General features: G+C 30.5%; 2 protein-coding genes across 3 annotated transcripts; both read left to right on the plus strand.

The window, feature by feature from the left end:
* The first annotated feature begins 1540 nt into the window (after positions 1 to 1540).
* On the plus strand, positions 1541 to 6664 carry LOC145106285 (chaperone protein dnaJ GFA2, mitochondrial-like). Of its 2 annotated transcripts, XM_079043294.1 has the most exons (19): positions 1541 to 1589; positions 1701 to 1773; positions 1911 to 2004; positions 2120 to 2197; positions 3987 to 4075; positions 4203 to 4286; positions 4404 to 4442; positions 4534 to 4623; positions 4743 to 4793; positions 4893 to 4980; positions 5076 to 5140; positions 5229 to 5303; positions 5404 to 5476; positions 5574 to 5665; positions 5779 to 5850; positions 5968 to 6024; positions 6127 to 6175; positions 6269 to 6335; positions 6417 to 6664. In XM_079043294.1, the coding sequence occupies exons 2-19, from the start codon at positions 1708 to 1710 to the stop codon at positions 6520 to 6522; spliced, it is 1335 nt and encodes a 444-aa protein (XP_078899420.1). In that variant the 5' UTR covers positions 1541 to 1589; positions 1701 to 1707; the 3' UTR covers positions 6523 to 6664. The 2 variants fall into 2 exon arrangements, with proteins under 2 accessions (XP_078899420.1, XP_078899421.1); XM_079043295.1 differs by having other exon boundaries at positions 1546 to 1773; positions 2123 to 2197.
* A 959-nt stretch (positions 6665 to 7623) lies between these two features.
* LOC145109903 (Bifunctional inhibitor/lipid-transfer protein/seed storage 2S albumin superfamily protein) lies at positions 7624 to 8228 on the plus strand. The gene is made up of 2 exons (XM_079047024.1): positions 7624 to 7987; positions 8085 to 8228. Exons 1-2 carry the CDS (start codon positions 7693 to 7695, stop codon positions 8108 to 8110), a joined length of 321 nt encoding a protein of 106 aa, XP_078903150.1. The 5' UTR covers positions 7624 to 7692; the 3' UTR covers positions 8111 to 8228.
* The last annotated feature ends 3248 nt before the right edge of the window (positions 8229 to 11476 follow it).

Here is an 11476-nt window from a genome sequence, read left to right on the forward strand (position 1 = left end):
AAAACAAAAGTGTAGTGGACAAATTAAAAAAAATACAGATTTAATATTGAAATAACCCACAATCGGTTTTTCTTTGTAAAAGTAGCCTAATGTGTGTGAAATTGTAAAAACGGGTGTAACGTCGCTATAACGCTGATGAGATTCGCGGTAAATAACGGTCAATAGCGTCAATAATAGCGTCACCGCTATTCGTAAACGCTATTTCAAAATAGCGATTCAGTAATACCACAAAACTCTATAACGCTACTATAGCACCGTTATAGCGCGCTATTGATAGCAGAGTGCAAGATTCTATCAGAGAGAAACACAATGCATTCCAAATCATAGCTTCACAAAGAGGTGGCGACGTAGAAGCTAGGAGTGTTCGCGGTTCGGTTTGAAACCGTGAAACCGGCCAAACCGATCATCAGTTTGGTTTTACGGTTTGTATTTTTCTTTACGGTTTGGCTTGCGGTTTCGAACTTTTCAAACCGTATTGAACGGTTTGGCTTCCGGTTTTTAAGATTTCAAACCGTATAAAAACCGGACCGGACCGTAGGATTTGTATATATATTAATTAATTTTTTTTATATGTAATTATATTTTATTGTATTATATATTAATTTTTATATACAAATAATAAACATTAAATCCCACAATATGCATTATTACAGCCCAATTATAGTTTCTTTTGTGATCCGGTAATTAGTAAATGAAGCCCAAATTGATAGTCCAGTAGTCCACCTCTCGCTCCAAGCAATCGTGAATTCGTGATTCACTGATTCGTTTCAGACTTTCAGCTTGCCCTAATCGAGTAATCGCAAATCGCAAAGACGCAAAGGCTCGGTTTCCAGTTGCCACACCACTCGTTTTCCTTCTGACTACAGCTCGTCACCTCCCCTGCAACAGCTCCGATTCTAGCTCCGTTTGGCGTTTGTCCGAGTGTCCGACAGTCCGACTACACCTCTTGTTTGCTATTTTGACAACTTTAATATTGCAGTATTTTTAACAAACCGTTAATAGTGCAGTTTTTTTACTAAATTAGGCAGAATTTTGACTGTTTTAATACCTTAAATAGTGCAGTTTTTTTAATACCTTTAATAGTGCAGTTTTTTTATTGTTTTAATACCTCTAATATTGCAGCTTCAATATTAGACAAAATTTTTACTGTTTTAATACATGTAATAGTGCAGTTTTTATACTAAATTACTTTAATGAACTCAACTAAAGTGGGCCTAAAAAGCCCAAAACCGTGAAACCAAACCGGAGCCAAACCGTTAGTAACGGTTTGGTTTGGTTCGATTTTAAATTTTCAACGGTTCGGCTTCGGTTTTTACTTGACAAAAACCATTAGTAACGGTTTGGCTTCGGCTTGACCTAAAAGCCGAAAAAACCGGACTATGAACACCTGTAGTAGAAGCCACAGAAATTCTAAGATATGGAGAGCACGAAAATGTGAGGACTTATTTTAAATAAGTGCGAAAAATGAAGGGTCGTCTTTTAAAATAACATAAGAATGTAGTATTAGTTTCGCTTATTTACTAAACAGACCCTCCTTAAATATTGGGGGAAAATAGAAGGCTACTGAAACTGGCCCTAGAAGCTTCCAGGTTTGCAAATCAATTTGATTCCTGCAATTAGGGTTTTTTTAGGGTTTACCATAGTTCCCCTTCATACACGAAAATACTTCGAATTTCAATCTAGTTTCCACAAATTTACAGACAACAAATGTTTCGTTCCAACGGCATTAAACTTTTGTCATGGCTTGCTCGCCGCTCCCTCTCCAACGATCCCGTATGAATTCTGTTTCTCTATCACATGATTATGCATGACAATCATTTTCGGCGTATTTATTTAATATGTTAAGTCGGTCGTCTGTGTGTTTGTTTTTAAATATTCTTAATCATGGATGTTATGTGATTGTGATTCAGTTGTATGAGTCGCTGGCTAGAAGAGGTTATAGGAAGTTTGGCTCATCAATTCATGGCCATTACAAGATTTTCAATTGTTACAATAACAAAAATGGTAAATCTCACGATAAAACAAGTTTCTTTCTTCTTTTTTTTTCCTCTGCAAAGTTATCTTTTTGGAGCTTCTGTGTTGTATATATCACTGATGGAGGGCCGGTTTTTTCTTGTAGTAGTCAATTCGAGATATTGGTCAGGTCTTGGGACGATTAATGCACACTATGGCAACATCAGATCGATTCATGGCACTTGTATGTCCCTATTCCTCTGCTTTTTGTTAGTGTTTGAATTTAGATGATTTTCTTTCTATCCACCATAGTTGTTCATTTGTTTATCTTGAATTTAAAATCCCATACAAACTGTTCTTATTTGATGATGAAAGCAGTGGATAGCTTTCTTTTAGTTTGTGTCAAATTCTGGCTATGTATCAAATTGTGAACCTTTTTTTGCTGGTAATGTTCGGTCGACATAGACTTATAGTATGGCCCAATAAATTGTAACAAGGAATATATAGGTTAAGTTTGCTCTGGCTGTCTCATCAGTACTAAGTAGAGAAACGAGATAGAAAACATGAAAATATGAGGAAGAGAGAGGTGAGAGTTTAGAGACAGAAGGAAACTGTATATTCATGCCAAAAAACAGGATACAACAGCTCTTTTGGAAAATTCAATTTTTTTTTAACAATTCTGAGATAAACATAGTAACTAAGAACCTTACTACTCCAGTACACCCTAATTTTAAGCTTGGACTCCTTCCTATATGAGGTCAGGTCCTTAGAAAGAAATATGATATCACCCCAAATAATAATTAGTATTTTGGGTGACCTCAAAACTTTTTACAGTAGAAAGTTTTTTGTCCCAAACAACTTTTTAACTTTACTAAATGTAAAATCATTCAATTAGAGGCCAATTTTTTTATCCTAGGTAGATGCATGAAAATCACAAAACTAATGGAATTTAAAGGGTAGATCAATGCAAGACCATAAACATTAAAGAACAAAGAAAGTCACAATCCTCAAATTGGTTCAAAGTATTTCACAAGCAAAAAACAAATCCCCGAATTAGAAAAAGGAACATTTAAAGCAATACAAATGCCAAGAAGTAGATGAAACATGAATTAAATTTTTTGAGAAAATTGAAACAATGATTCGATTAATTACAAAATTACAATCAATCAACACCAAACTGGATACCTATAAAATATGCTCAATTTATTAAAAACAACCGAGAAAATCCCCCTTATCTGAAAAGATGTTAAAGATTGGCTAACCCACAACTAAATGTCTCTAAATTCAAAATTAACTTGTTTTTCTGGTTTAAAGACTCACTGGTCCCCATTTCACTTGACACTTGTCATCATTTAAAACCTTCTGATGCAAATTAACCCTTGTAATTCACAACTAAACAATTACTCAGGATCGAAGATTTAATTAATGGCTGAGTGATTATCTCAATAATTTGAAGAAGAATAACTCTGGAAAAAGGAAAACAGAAATTGATATAGAGAAGGCATATTCAATTGTGATTTCATTTCATATTCAGCTATCATGTCACCTTTTTGAAATGTTCTATAAGAATCTTCTACTAGCTTCCTGGTATCACTCACCCTAACATGTGTGAAATGATGTCAATAAAGAAAAAAAAAGTAATTGGAAAATATTGGTTGTTGTGTCGTCAGGTATGCATCAGTGTCTTATTGAGGGAGGACCTGTGGAAAATTGTCATATATTTATTTATTGGAATGGCCTTAAACTTGTTATGGTTTAAAGGTCTAAATAATGCAGATTGCAGGATCTAATTGACAAACCACACTATTCTTTCAAAAACACAAAGGTCTCTTTATATCTACTAAGGAGAGTTAATGATGGTGCTCTAATTTTGTTTATAAATTTTATTGAAAGGATTGATTAATTAAAGCATGCAAACCAGTGTTTTATGGGCTAAACTCAACCCATGGTTTCATAAACATTTTATACACTCTGTGCAAGATTTTGAACATTTTGTAGCTTGCTTGACCTTTGGAGGTTGTTATGTTGAGCAGCAGCACGCATGGCTTCAAAAGATTATTATGATACACTTGGAGTCAATAAGAACGCAACCGCATCAGAAATCAAGAAAGCCTATTATGGGGTTCCTATCTTTATCTTTTCTCTTCTTTTTAATTCTTATCTATACAAATACAAATCTTTTTTACATGAATGGACATTGTCCTTGTGTTACTTTGTAGTATTAACTTATTATCCTGTGGAATTTGTAGCTAGCCAAGAAGTGGCATCCAGATGCAAATAAAGATGATCCAGAAGCAGAAACAAGGTTTCAAGAAGTATCAAAGGCATATGAGGTACACTAACTAACTAACTACTAAGATGCATGTCTATTTGAACTGTTGTTTTAGGTTATTGCTGTATAATAGTTGGTTGAACAAACTGTTTTGCTATCTTAATTCTTAAACAAACAGGTCCTGAAAGATGAGGAGAAACGAGCACAATATGATCAGGTATTATATTGTTAAATAATTTGTTTATCTATTATTATCTTTTTCTAATTTCTAGTTGGATGGATTCATGTATATAATATTATATTATTAGCTTGGACACGAGACTTTTGAAGCAAGTGCTAGTGGTGGAGCTGGTCCCGATGCTGGCCATTGGCGCAATCCATTTCAAGACCTCGGTGATGTCAGTTTTTATTTTATACCCAATTTCTGTCAAATGACTTTTCTACCCTTCTTCTTTGTTTATATAATATAATATAACTTTTAATTTTTCTCTTTGCATGTTGATGTTGGTGGATTCAGATTTTTGGGTTTGGCCCATTTGCTCGCAACTTCACTGGCAAGGACGTTAAGGTCTTTTCCTTTTTTTAATTTTATTTCAATTTTTTTTTTTAAAATAAATATATGATGTGATGTCTTAAATTTTGTTTGATCATGTCATGACATGCACAGGTATCCCTTGAGCTTTCATTCATGGAAGCTGTTCAAGGATGCACCAAAAATGTTGTCTTTCAGACCGAGTTGCCTTGTGAAACTTGTGGTATGACTACAAATATCATACATTTTTTTTTTGTATGAATTAATCGTCTTTTTATATTTTATATTTTTTGGTGAATGGTGAATGGTGATTGGCAGGTGGAAGTGGTGTTCCTCCTGGAACAAAGCCAGAGACATGTAGGAGGTGTAAAGGAGCAGGCATGGTGGGTATAAAATATAAATATTTTTGGTTTTGTTTTTATTTATTAATTTTAATCCAGGTGGCTGCTAACATGTCATGTGGTTTTGCAGACATTCAGTCAAACTGGTCCATTTAGAATCCAGGTGACTTGTACTCAATGTGGCGGAAGTGGTAAATATGTCAAGGTATGTGATGTGGGTAAATTTGTCATTTTGCTCTACACTCTAACTCTACTTCGTTTCTGAATTATTATTATTATTATTTTTTTGTTTTGTTGAGTGACAGAACTTATGCAAGTCATGCAATGGGCAGAGGGTGGTGAGAGGACCCAAGTCTGTGAAGTTAAACATAATGCCAGGTTTTTTGTGGTTTATATAATAAATTATAATAATTCTGCTACTAAAAAGGATGAATGTGTTATAATATATGTTTGGTTGGAATATTTATATTTTTAGGAGTGGATACAAATGAAGAATTAAGGATGTCTAGAAGTGGTGGAGCAGATCCAGATGGCAACCAGCCTGGCGATCTTTATGTTGTTATCAAGGTATTTTTTTTTTTTAATTATATATGTGTGTATAATACAAATAAAAATTAGAATGCCTTAAGTTTGAAATAATATTTTATTTTATGAATTACTGTAATATGATAACTTTTTAGGTGCGAGAAGATCCTGTATTTCGACGAGAAGGACCAAACATTCATGTAGATGCTCTCCTGAATATCACCCAGGTAATTTATTTATTTATATTATTATTATGTTTTGTAAAAATCACCATCTTATGCTATTAATTAACTCTATTCCATGATGAGTGTTTTAAAATAAAAAAAATTTAAATTGTTTTGCAGGCCGTTTTGGGAGGGACGATTCAGGTGCCAACATTAACAGGAGATGTTGTTCTTAAGGTTATTTCTATGATTTTTTTTTAAATCATTAGTTAATATTTTCATAATGACATACTTTATATAAATTATGAAATAAATTTTGATTTTCTTATATGCATGCAGGTTCGTGCAGGAACTCAACCTGGTCAAAAAGTAGTTTTAAAAGGAAAAGGTATAATACATTTTCACTGTTATATATTATTAAGGAAATATTTATGTTTTTGATTTGATATTGATTGTGTTTGTGTATGATCTATGATGTCAGGAATTAAAACGAGAAATTCTTACTCATATGGAGATCAATATGTACACTTCAACATCAGCATCCCAACGTATGTATATTGTATATTGTAGATTGTAGATTGTATTGAAAAAGGAAAAAGAAAAAGGTTAATAATTATTGTTGGTTGCAGGAACTTGAGCGAAAGACAGCGTGAACTGATTGAGGAGTTTGCAAAAGAAGAGCAAGCTGCTGAATATGAGAAAGGGGCTGCAGCTGGAGCTGCTGGAGCCTCTTGATAGATTGATTCATTCCAGAGTTTGTTTTTTTAAATTATCTTTCTCTCAAGCCTACTGCCTACTACAAAGTTTTGATGGGAAAATGTATTGTTGTATATATTTATTATTATTATAATTATAATTATTATTATTATTATTATAAGCTAATCTTTTTAGCATTTGAATCATAAATCAACCTGTGACTGTTGTGGTCCTGGATTATGACTCAATTTGTGTGTATCCATGGATGTCTGTACTATATATAGACTATGGAGCAAGTTTTGTGTTAACAAAGACTGTAATGCATGCCTAAAAGAACAGTCTTAATGAGAGCAAGTGATGATTTTACTCTTTTCTAGAAAGTAGAAAGATCAAACTTCAAACGACCCAATAAAATTTGCTTCACGAAAATACCTAGTCTCAAACCATATATGGGATTGATGTGCCCACGAGTGTGGGATTAATTTATGAGAAGAGGGCGAATGGAATAGGTGAAAGAGACACCTGTCTTATGTTAAATTAATGAATGGTTTTTAGTATCATATATTTATGCTTAAAATTAGTATATTAGAAATCTTTTCGTGAGTCTTGTTCTCATGGTTTATAATGTTGTTTTAAGCTCTCTTATATATCTAACATGTAAGACAAAGTAAATATGATGTATATCTAACAATCATATTTTGTTTATCACTCAAGGTAACAAATTATTTAAGATATGATATCAAATCTAAGGTAGTCAAAAGATGCTTTTTAATCTTCCATGATTGTTATAATATTGTCACACTGCTTTTCCTATTGTATTCGGTTACCCGAGTTTTATGTTCATAATATCCCTTCAAAATTTAATTAAGAATGAATATTTTCAAGACTTGTATAATTTATAGTTTCACAAAATAATAATAATAATAATAATAATAATAATAATAATAATAAAAGATGAAATAAGCTCTGGGGGCACGTATTTGATCATGACATATCAACTTAACAACTGTTTCCTTAAGCATGCCAATGGTGCTGTCTTAGAGGCTTAGGAATCGCATGAACCAACTGTGATCTCATCTACCCACACAATGGCATTCATCATACAACTATATCCTATATATACATCCGGATTCCATAAAATATTAAGTTACTTTTAACACAAATACACCATACATTACAAGTCTTAAAAACAATACCTCATAAAAGTCCATGGAAAATAAAGGAAAGATGATGGTGGCCCTTGTGGTGCTAGGACTGTTGGTTCAAGGAACAGTCGCACACCCATGTGGAAGCACATTTTTCTCAGCTTTGGTGCAACTGATACCGTGTCGTGCATCAGTCGCACCATTCAGCCCCATCCCACCAAATGAGGCTTGTTGTACCGCAGTCAAAGTTCTTGGCCAACCTTGTTTGTGTGTTCTTGTCAACGGTCCTCCTATTTCTGGTGTTGATCGTAGCATGGCCATGCAACTTCCCGAAAAATGCAGTGTCAACTTTGAACCATGTATACAAAATTCATACATGGACAATTTAATATGTTTTTATACTATATTAGATGTGAAATTTGCGGTTAATAATATGATATTGCATGTGTGGTGCAGGTGAACTTGCGAAAAAGAAAGAGTGAATTAGTGAGCATAGAGTGGGAGCTATCATTCGATTCAAAAAAATCCAAGAGAATAAAGTAGTGTCGGAATGTGTGAAATAATTCCACGAGTTCAAATTTAAGGTGTTATATTAATCGTTGGTTTTCATGTTTTGTCGGTTGATCGTAGTTCTTTAATGTTTCTGTAATAGATTTCACACGTTAATGTTATATTATTATAGATACTAATGAATTTTTTTGTGTTTCAAGTTTCAAGTCTATGAAAAATGGTGTGGGTAGAGGTGCAAAAACCGGATAGTATTTTTCAAAAATTCCAAAACCGGGTAGATGTAAGTTCATTTGAAAAAGAAAATTATGATACATTTATTCATTTCTGCTTCAGTGCCCTGGCACGGTGAATAAATATAATATTCATATGTGAATATATAATTAAATATATTCATATATGAAAATTACATACCAACGCCACCACCTCCCTCTCATCTGCCAACTATTTCTTATTTTAGTTCTATATATAATAAACTTTGTTTAAAAATGATAAATTAGATAATGGTCTTTATAAAACATTTAAAATAGATTAGGACAATTGTTAATTTAAAAAACAAAAATTTAACAAAAATATGAAAGGATTAGTCATTGGAAAATATTTGTTACATAAGTTTTCTTTAAATATAGGTTAGAGAAAGTTGATATGATAAAATTAATAATATTGAAAAGTTGTACCATTGAAGATGTATTTAGGATGGGGAATGGAACCTCTCATCCTTTCCAAACCATGATGTCATTAGGAAAGATATAAGATTTTCTCTCTCCCAACCTTAAAGACATGGAAATGAAATCCTCCCTTCAAAATCTTTTGGTATGAATATTAAGGCTTATGATACAAGTCGATAAGAGAGAAAACAAAGAGGGAGCATCGGCTTGGAGAACCCACTGCATGTTTAATTTTGGGGGTACATGAGAGGTGGGACGGTGAACCGTAGGTACTAAGGGAAACCCAAAGGCCACCTCATTTACATTACGTCCATCCTTATAATATAACTAGACAAATTCCCGCGCGTTGCACAATGTAGGTTAAAAAATATATTGTTAAAATGTTGAAAAATATATGTTTAAAATGGTTATGTTATTGACATTACCTTTGACATAATATTTTGAACAATATTATTCATTGACATCAACCCACTTTCCTCATTAATAAAATTAAATATAATTATCTATTTAATATTATTTTTAACAATTGTTATGATTGATTAATTTAAATTTTACTTATGCAATTATTTTCTAATTTCAATAATGATATTCATTTAAAATATAATTTATTTGTTGTTAACGTTATGTAATTTATAAATTGATGTTATTATCATTTAAAATTATTGTTCTTTAGTTTTAAACCACTTATTATTATTAATAAGTTAAAGAAGACTTTTAAGAAACACTTAATATTACTATTAAAATGTGAAACATACACTAAATAACAAACTAATAAGATAGACAATTTGCATTTCAAAAGAGACTTACATGGATAATATGACATATCCATGATTTTTATAATTTGATTTTATTATTTATAATTATTGTTCATTAGTTTTAAAACCACTTATTATTATTAATAAACGAAAGAAAACTTTTAAAAGACACTTATTATTATAATTAAAATGTTAAACATATACTAAAATATAAAGTGATAAGATAGACAATTTTGCATTTTAAAAGAGACTTACATGGATACTATGGATAATATTGTATATCCATGATTTTTAATTAATTATTACTTTAAAGCAACACACACATACAAACATATATACAATATTTAATTAAATATTATCTATATCACTTTCTATAACATATGATCGATAACATGAATCTAATCTAATTTACATTAAAGTTTCAACCACAACATACAATGATTGTCTTAAAAGAATACTTAAACCAAGAAAAATATAAAAAAAGAATTGTATATAACAAACTTACAAATTAAAAACTTTAACATACTAATATGGCTCGAAAAATGGTCCAAAGCCCTCAAACCAACACAAAACCTTTAAACTTGTTTTCTTTGTGAATTTTGTATGTGATTTGTATTTGTATGTCTACTCAAAGAGAATGACATTTTTATAGTAGACTATCCATTAATTGCTTATTAAACATATTATATAAATTATAAAACCTTTCATGATGTGTGATTAATTACTTTGAAGGTGAAAATGTGTGGGGGTTTCAAATGTATTAGGTGCTTGGAAATTTGTGTGGGGGTTTCAAATGCATGAGGTGATAGGAAAAATGCCTCCTTTATAAGTATAGTATGATATAGACTAGGCGAATGCTCGCGCGTTGCGTAGAAACACTTATATAGTTGAAATCTTTATAAATATATGTTTTTTTTTAAATATAACAATAACGTTGTTGTTAAATTTGATATAATAATTCGTATACTAAATTGATATAATATATTGATTATTTTGAATTATATGATAATATATACATCTATTATAAGTGCATAAAATTAAATATAATATATGGTTTAATGTTATTTATAGTTGTTATTATTGTTAAATTATTTTTTTAAATTTATTTGCTTAACGTTTTAATTTCTATCATTATACTTATTTAAAATATTAAACACTGTTTTTTGATTTTAAAGGTAACAATATAATCATTTATATACAATTATTTTTAACTATTGTTATTGTAAATTATTTTAAGCTACTTATTTGAAAACTTTTAACGATTATAAAAATATCTTTAGGAAATATTTTAGTTAAATTGAGATTACAATTTAGTTTTTGCATTTAGCACTACAATTTATCATTTTTAACTATTCACAAAATATTCTTTGGGTTTTTCTTTTAGTGGAACTAAAATTTAAATTTAAGTTGACACTCTAATGTTATATTAAATTAACAATTTAAGTATTTTCTCAAAACTGTTCAAAAGTTGTAGCTTTAAACTAATAATGGTTTACATACAACAACATATTAAATCTAATAAATTATGTATAATATGTTAAAAGTTAAAGACATAACTTTATAAGTAAAAGTAAAAATATTATTTTAATTTTGAAATTTAATTTATTTATGATTACACTTTAGGTTTGATATTTATTTAACCTTATTAAACAACCTATAATCATTATTAGAAAGACGTTACAATTTATCACTTTTAATAATTTACAAAATATTCTTTAGGTTGTTAATTAAGTTAAACTAAAACTTATATTTAAGTTGACCCTGTAATGTTATATTTACATTAATAATTTAAGTATTTTATACAAATTTTTCAAAAGTTGTAGCTTTAAAATGATAATGATTTACATCCAACAATATATTAAGTATAATATGTTAAAAGTTAAAAAACATAACTTTATAAGTAGAACTGTAGAAGTAA

This window comes from Lactuca virosa, chromosome 4 (genome assembly GCF_052849685.1).
Source record: "Lactuca virosa cultivar CGN04683 chromosome 4, Lactuca_virosa_CGN04683_v6, whole genome shotgun sequence".
Classification (NCBI taxonomy): domain Eukaryota; kingdom Viridiplantae; phylum Streptophyta; class Magnoliopsida; order Asterales; family Asteraceae; genus Lactuca; species Lactuca virosa.

What these genes read in the sequence shown, in the direction of transcription:
- LOC145109903 (XM_079047024.1), top strand. Translation starts at nt 7,693, where the DNA reads ATGGAAAATAAAGGAAAGATGATGGTGGCCCTTGTGGTGCTAGGACTG. An exon ending in CAGTGTCAACTTTGAACCAT is followed by an intron (nt 7,988 to 8,084) that starts GTATACAAAATT and finishes TGTGTGGTGCAG; the next exon opens with GTGAACTTGCGAAAAAGAAA.
- LOC145106285 (XM_079043294.1), top strand. Translation starts at nt 1,708, where the DNA reads ATGTTTCGTTCCAACGGCATTAAACTTTTGTCATGGCTTGCTCGCCGC. An exon ending in TTGTTACAATAACAAAAATG is followed by an intron (nt 2,005 to 2,119) that starts GTAAATCTCACG and finishes TTTTTCTTGTAG; the next exon opens with TAGTCAATTCGAGATATTGG. An exon ending in AGTAGTTTTAAAAGGAAAAG is followed by an intron (nt 6,176 to 6,268) that starts GTATAATACATT and finishes CTATGATGTCAG; the next exon opens with GAATTAAAACGAGAAATTCT.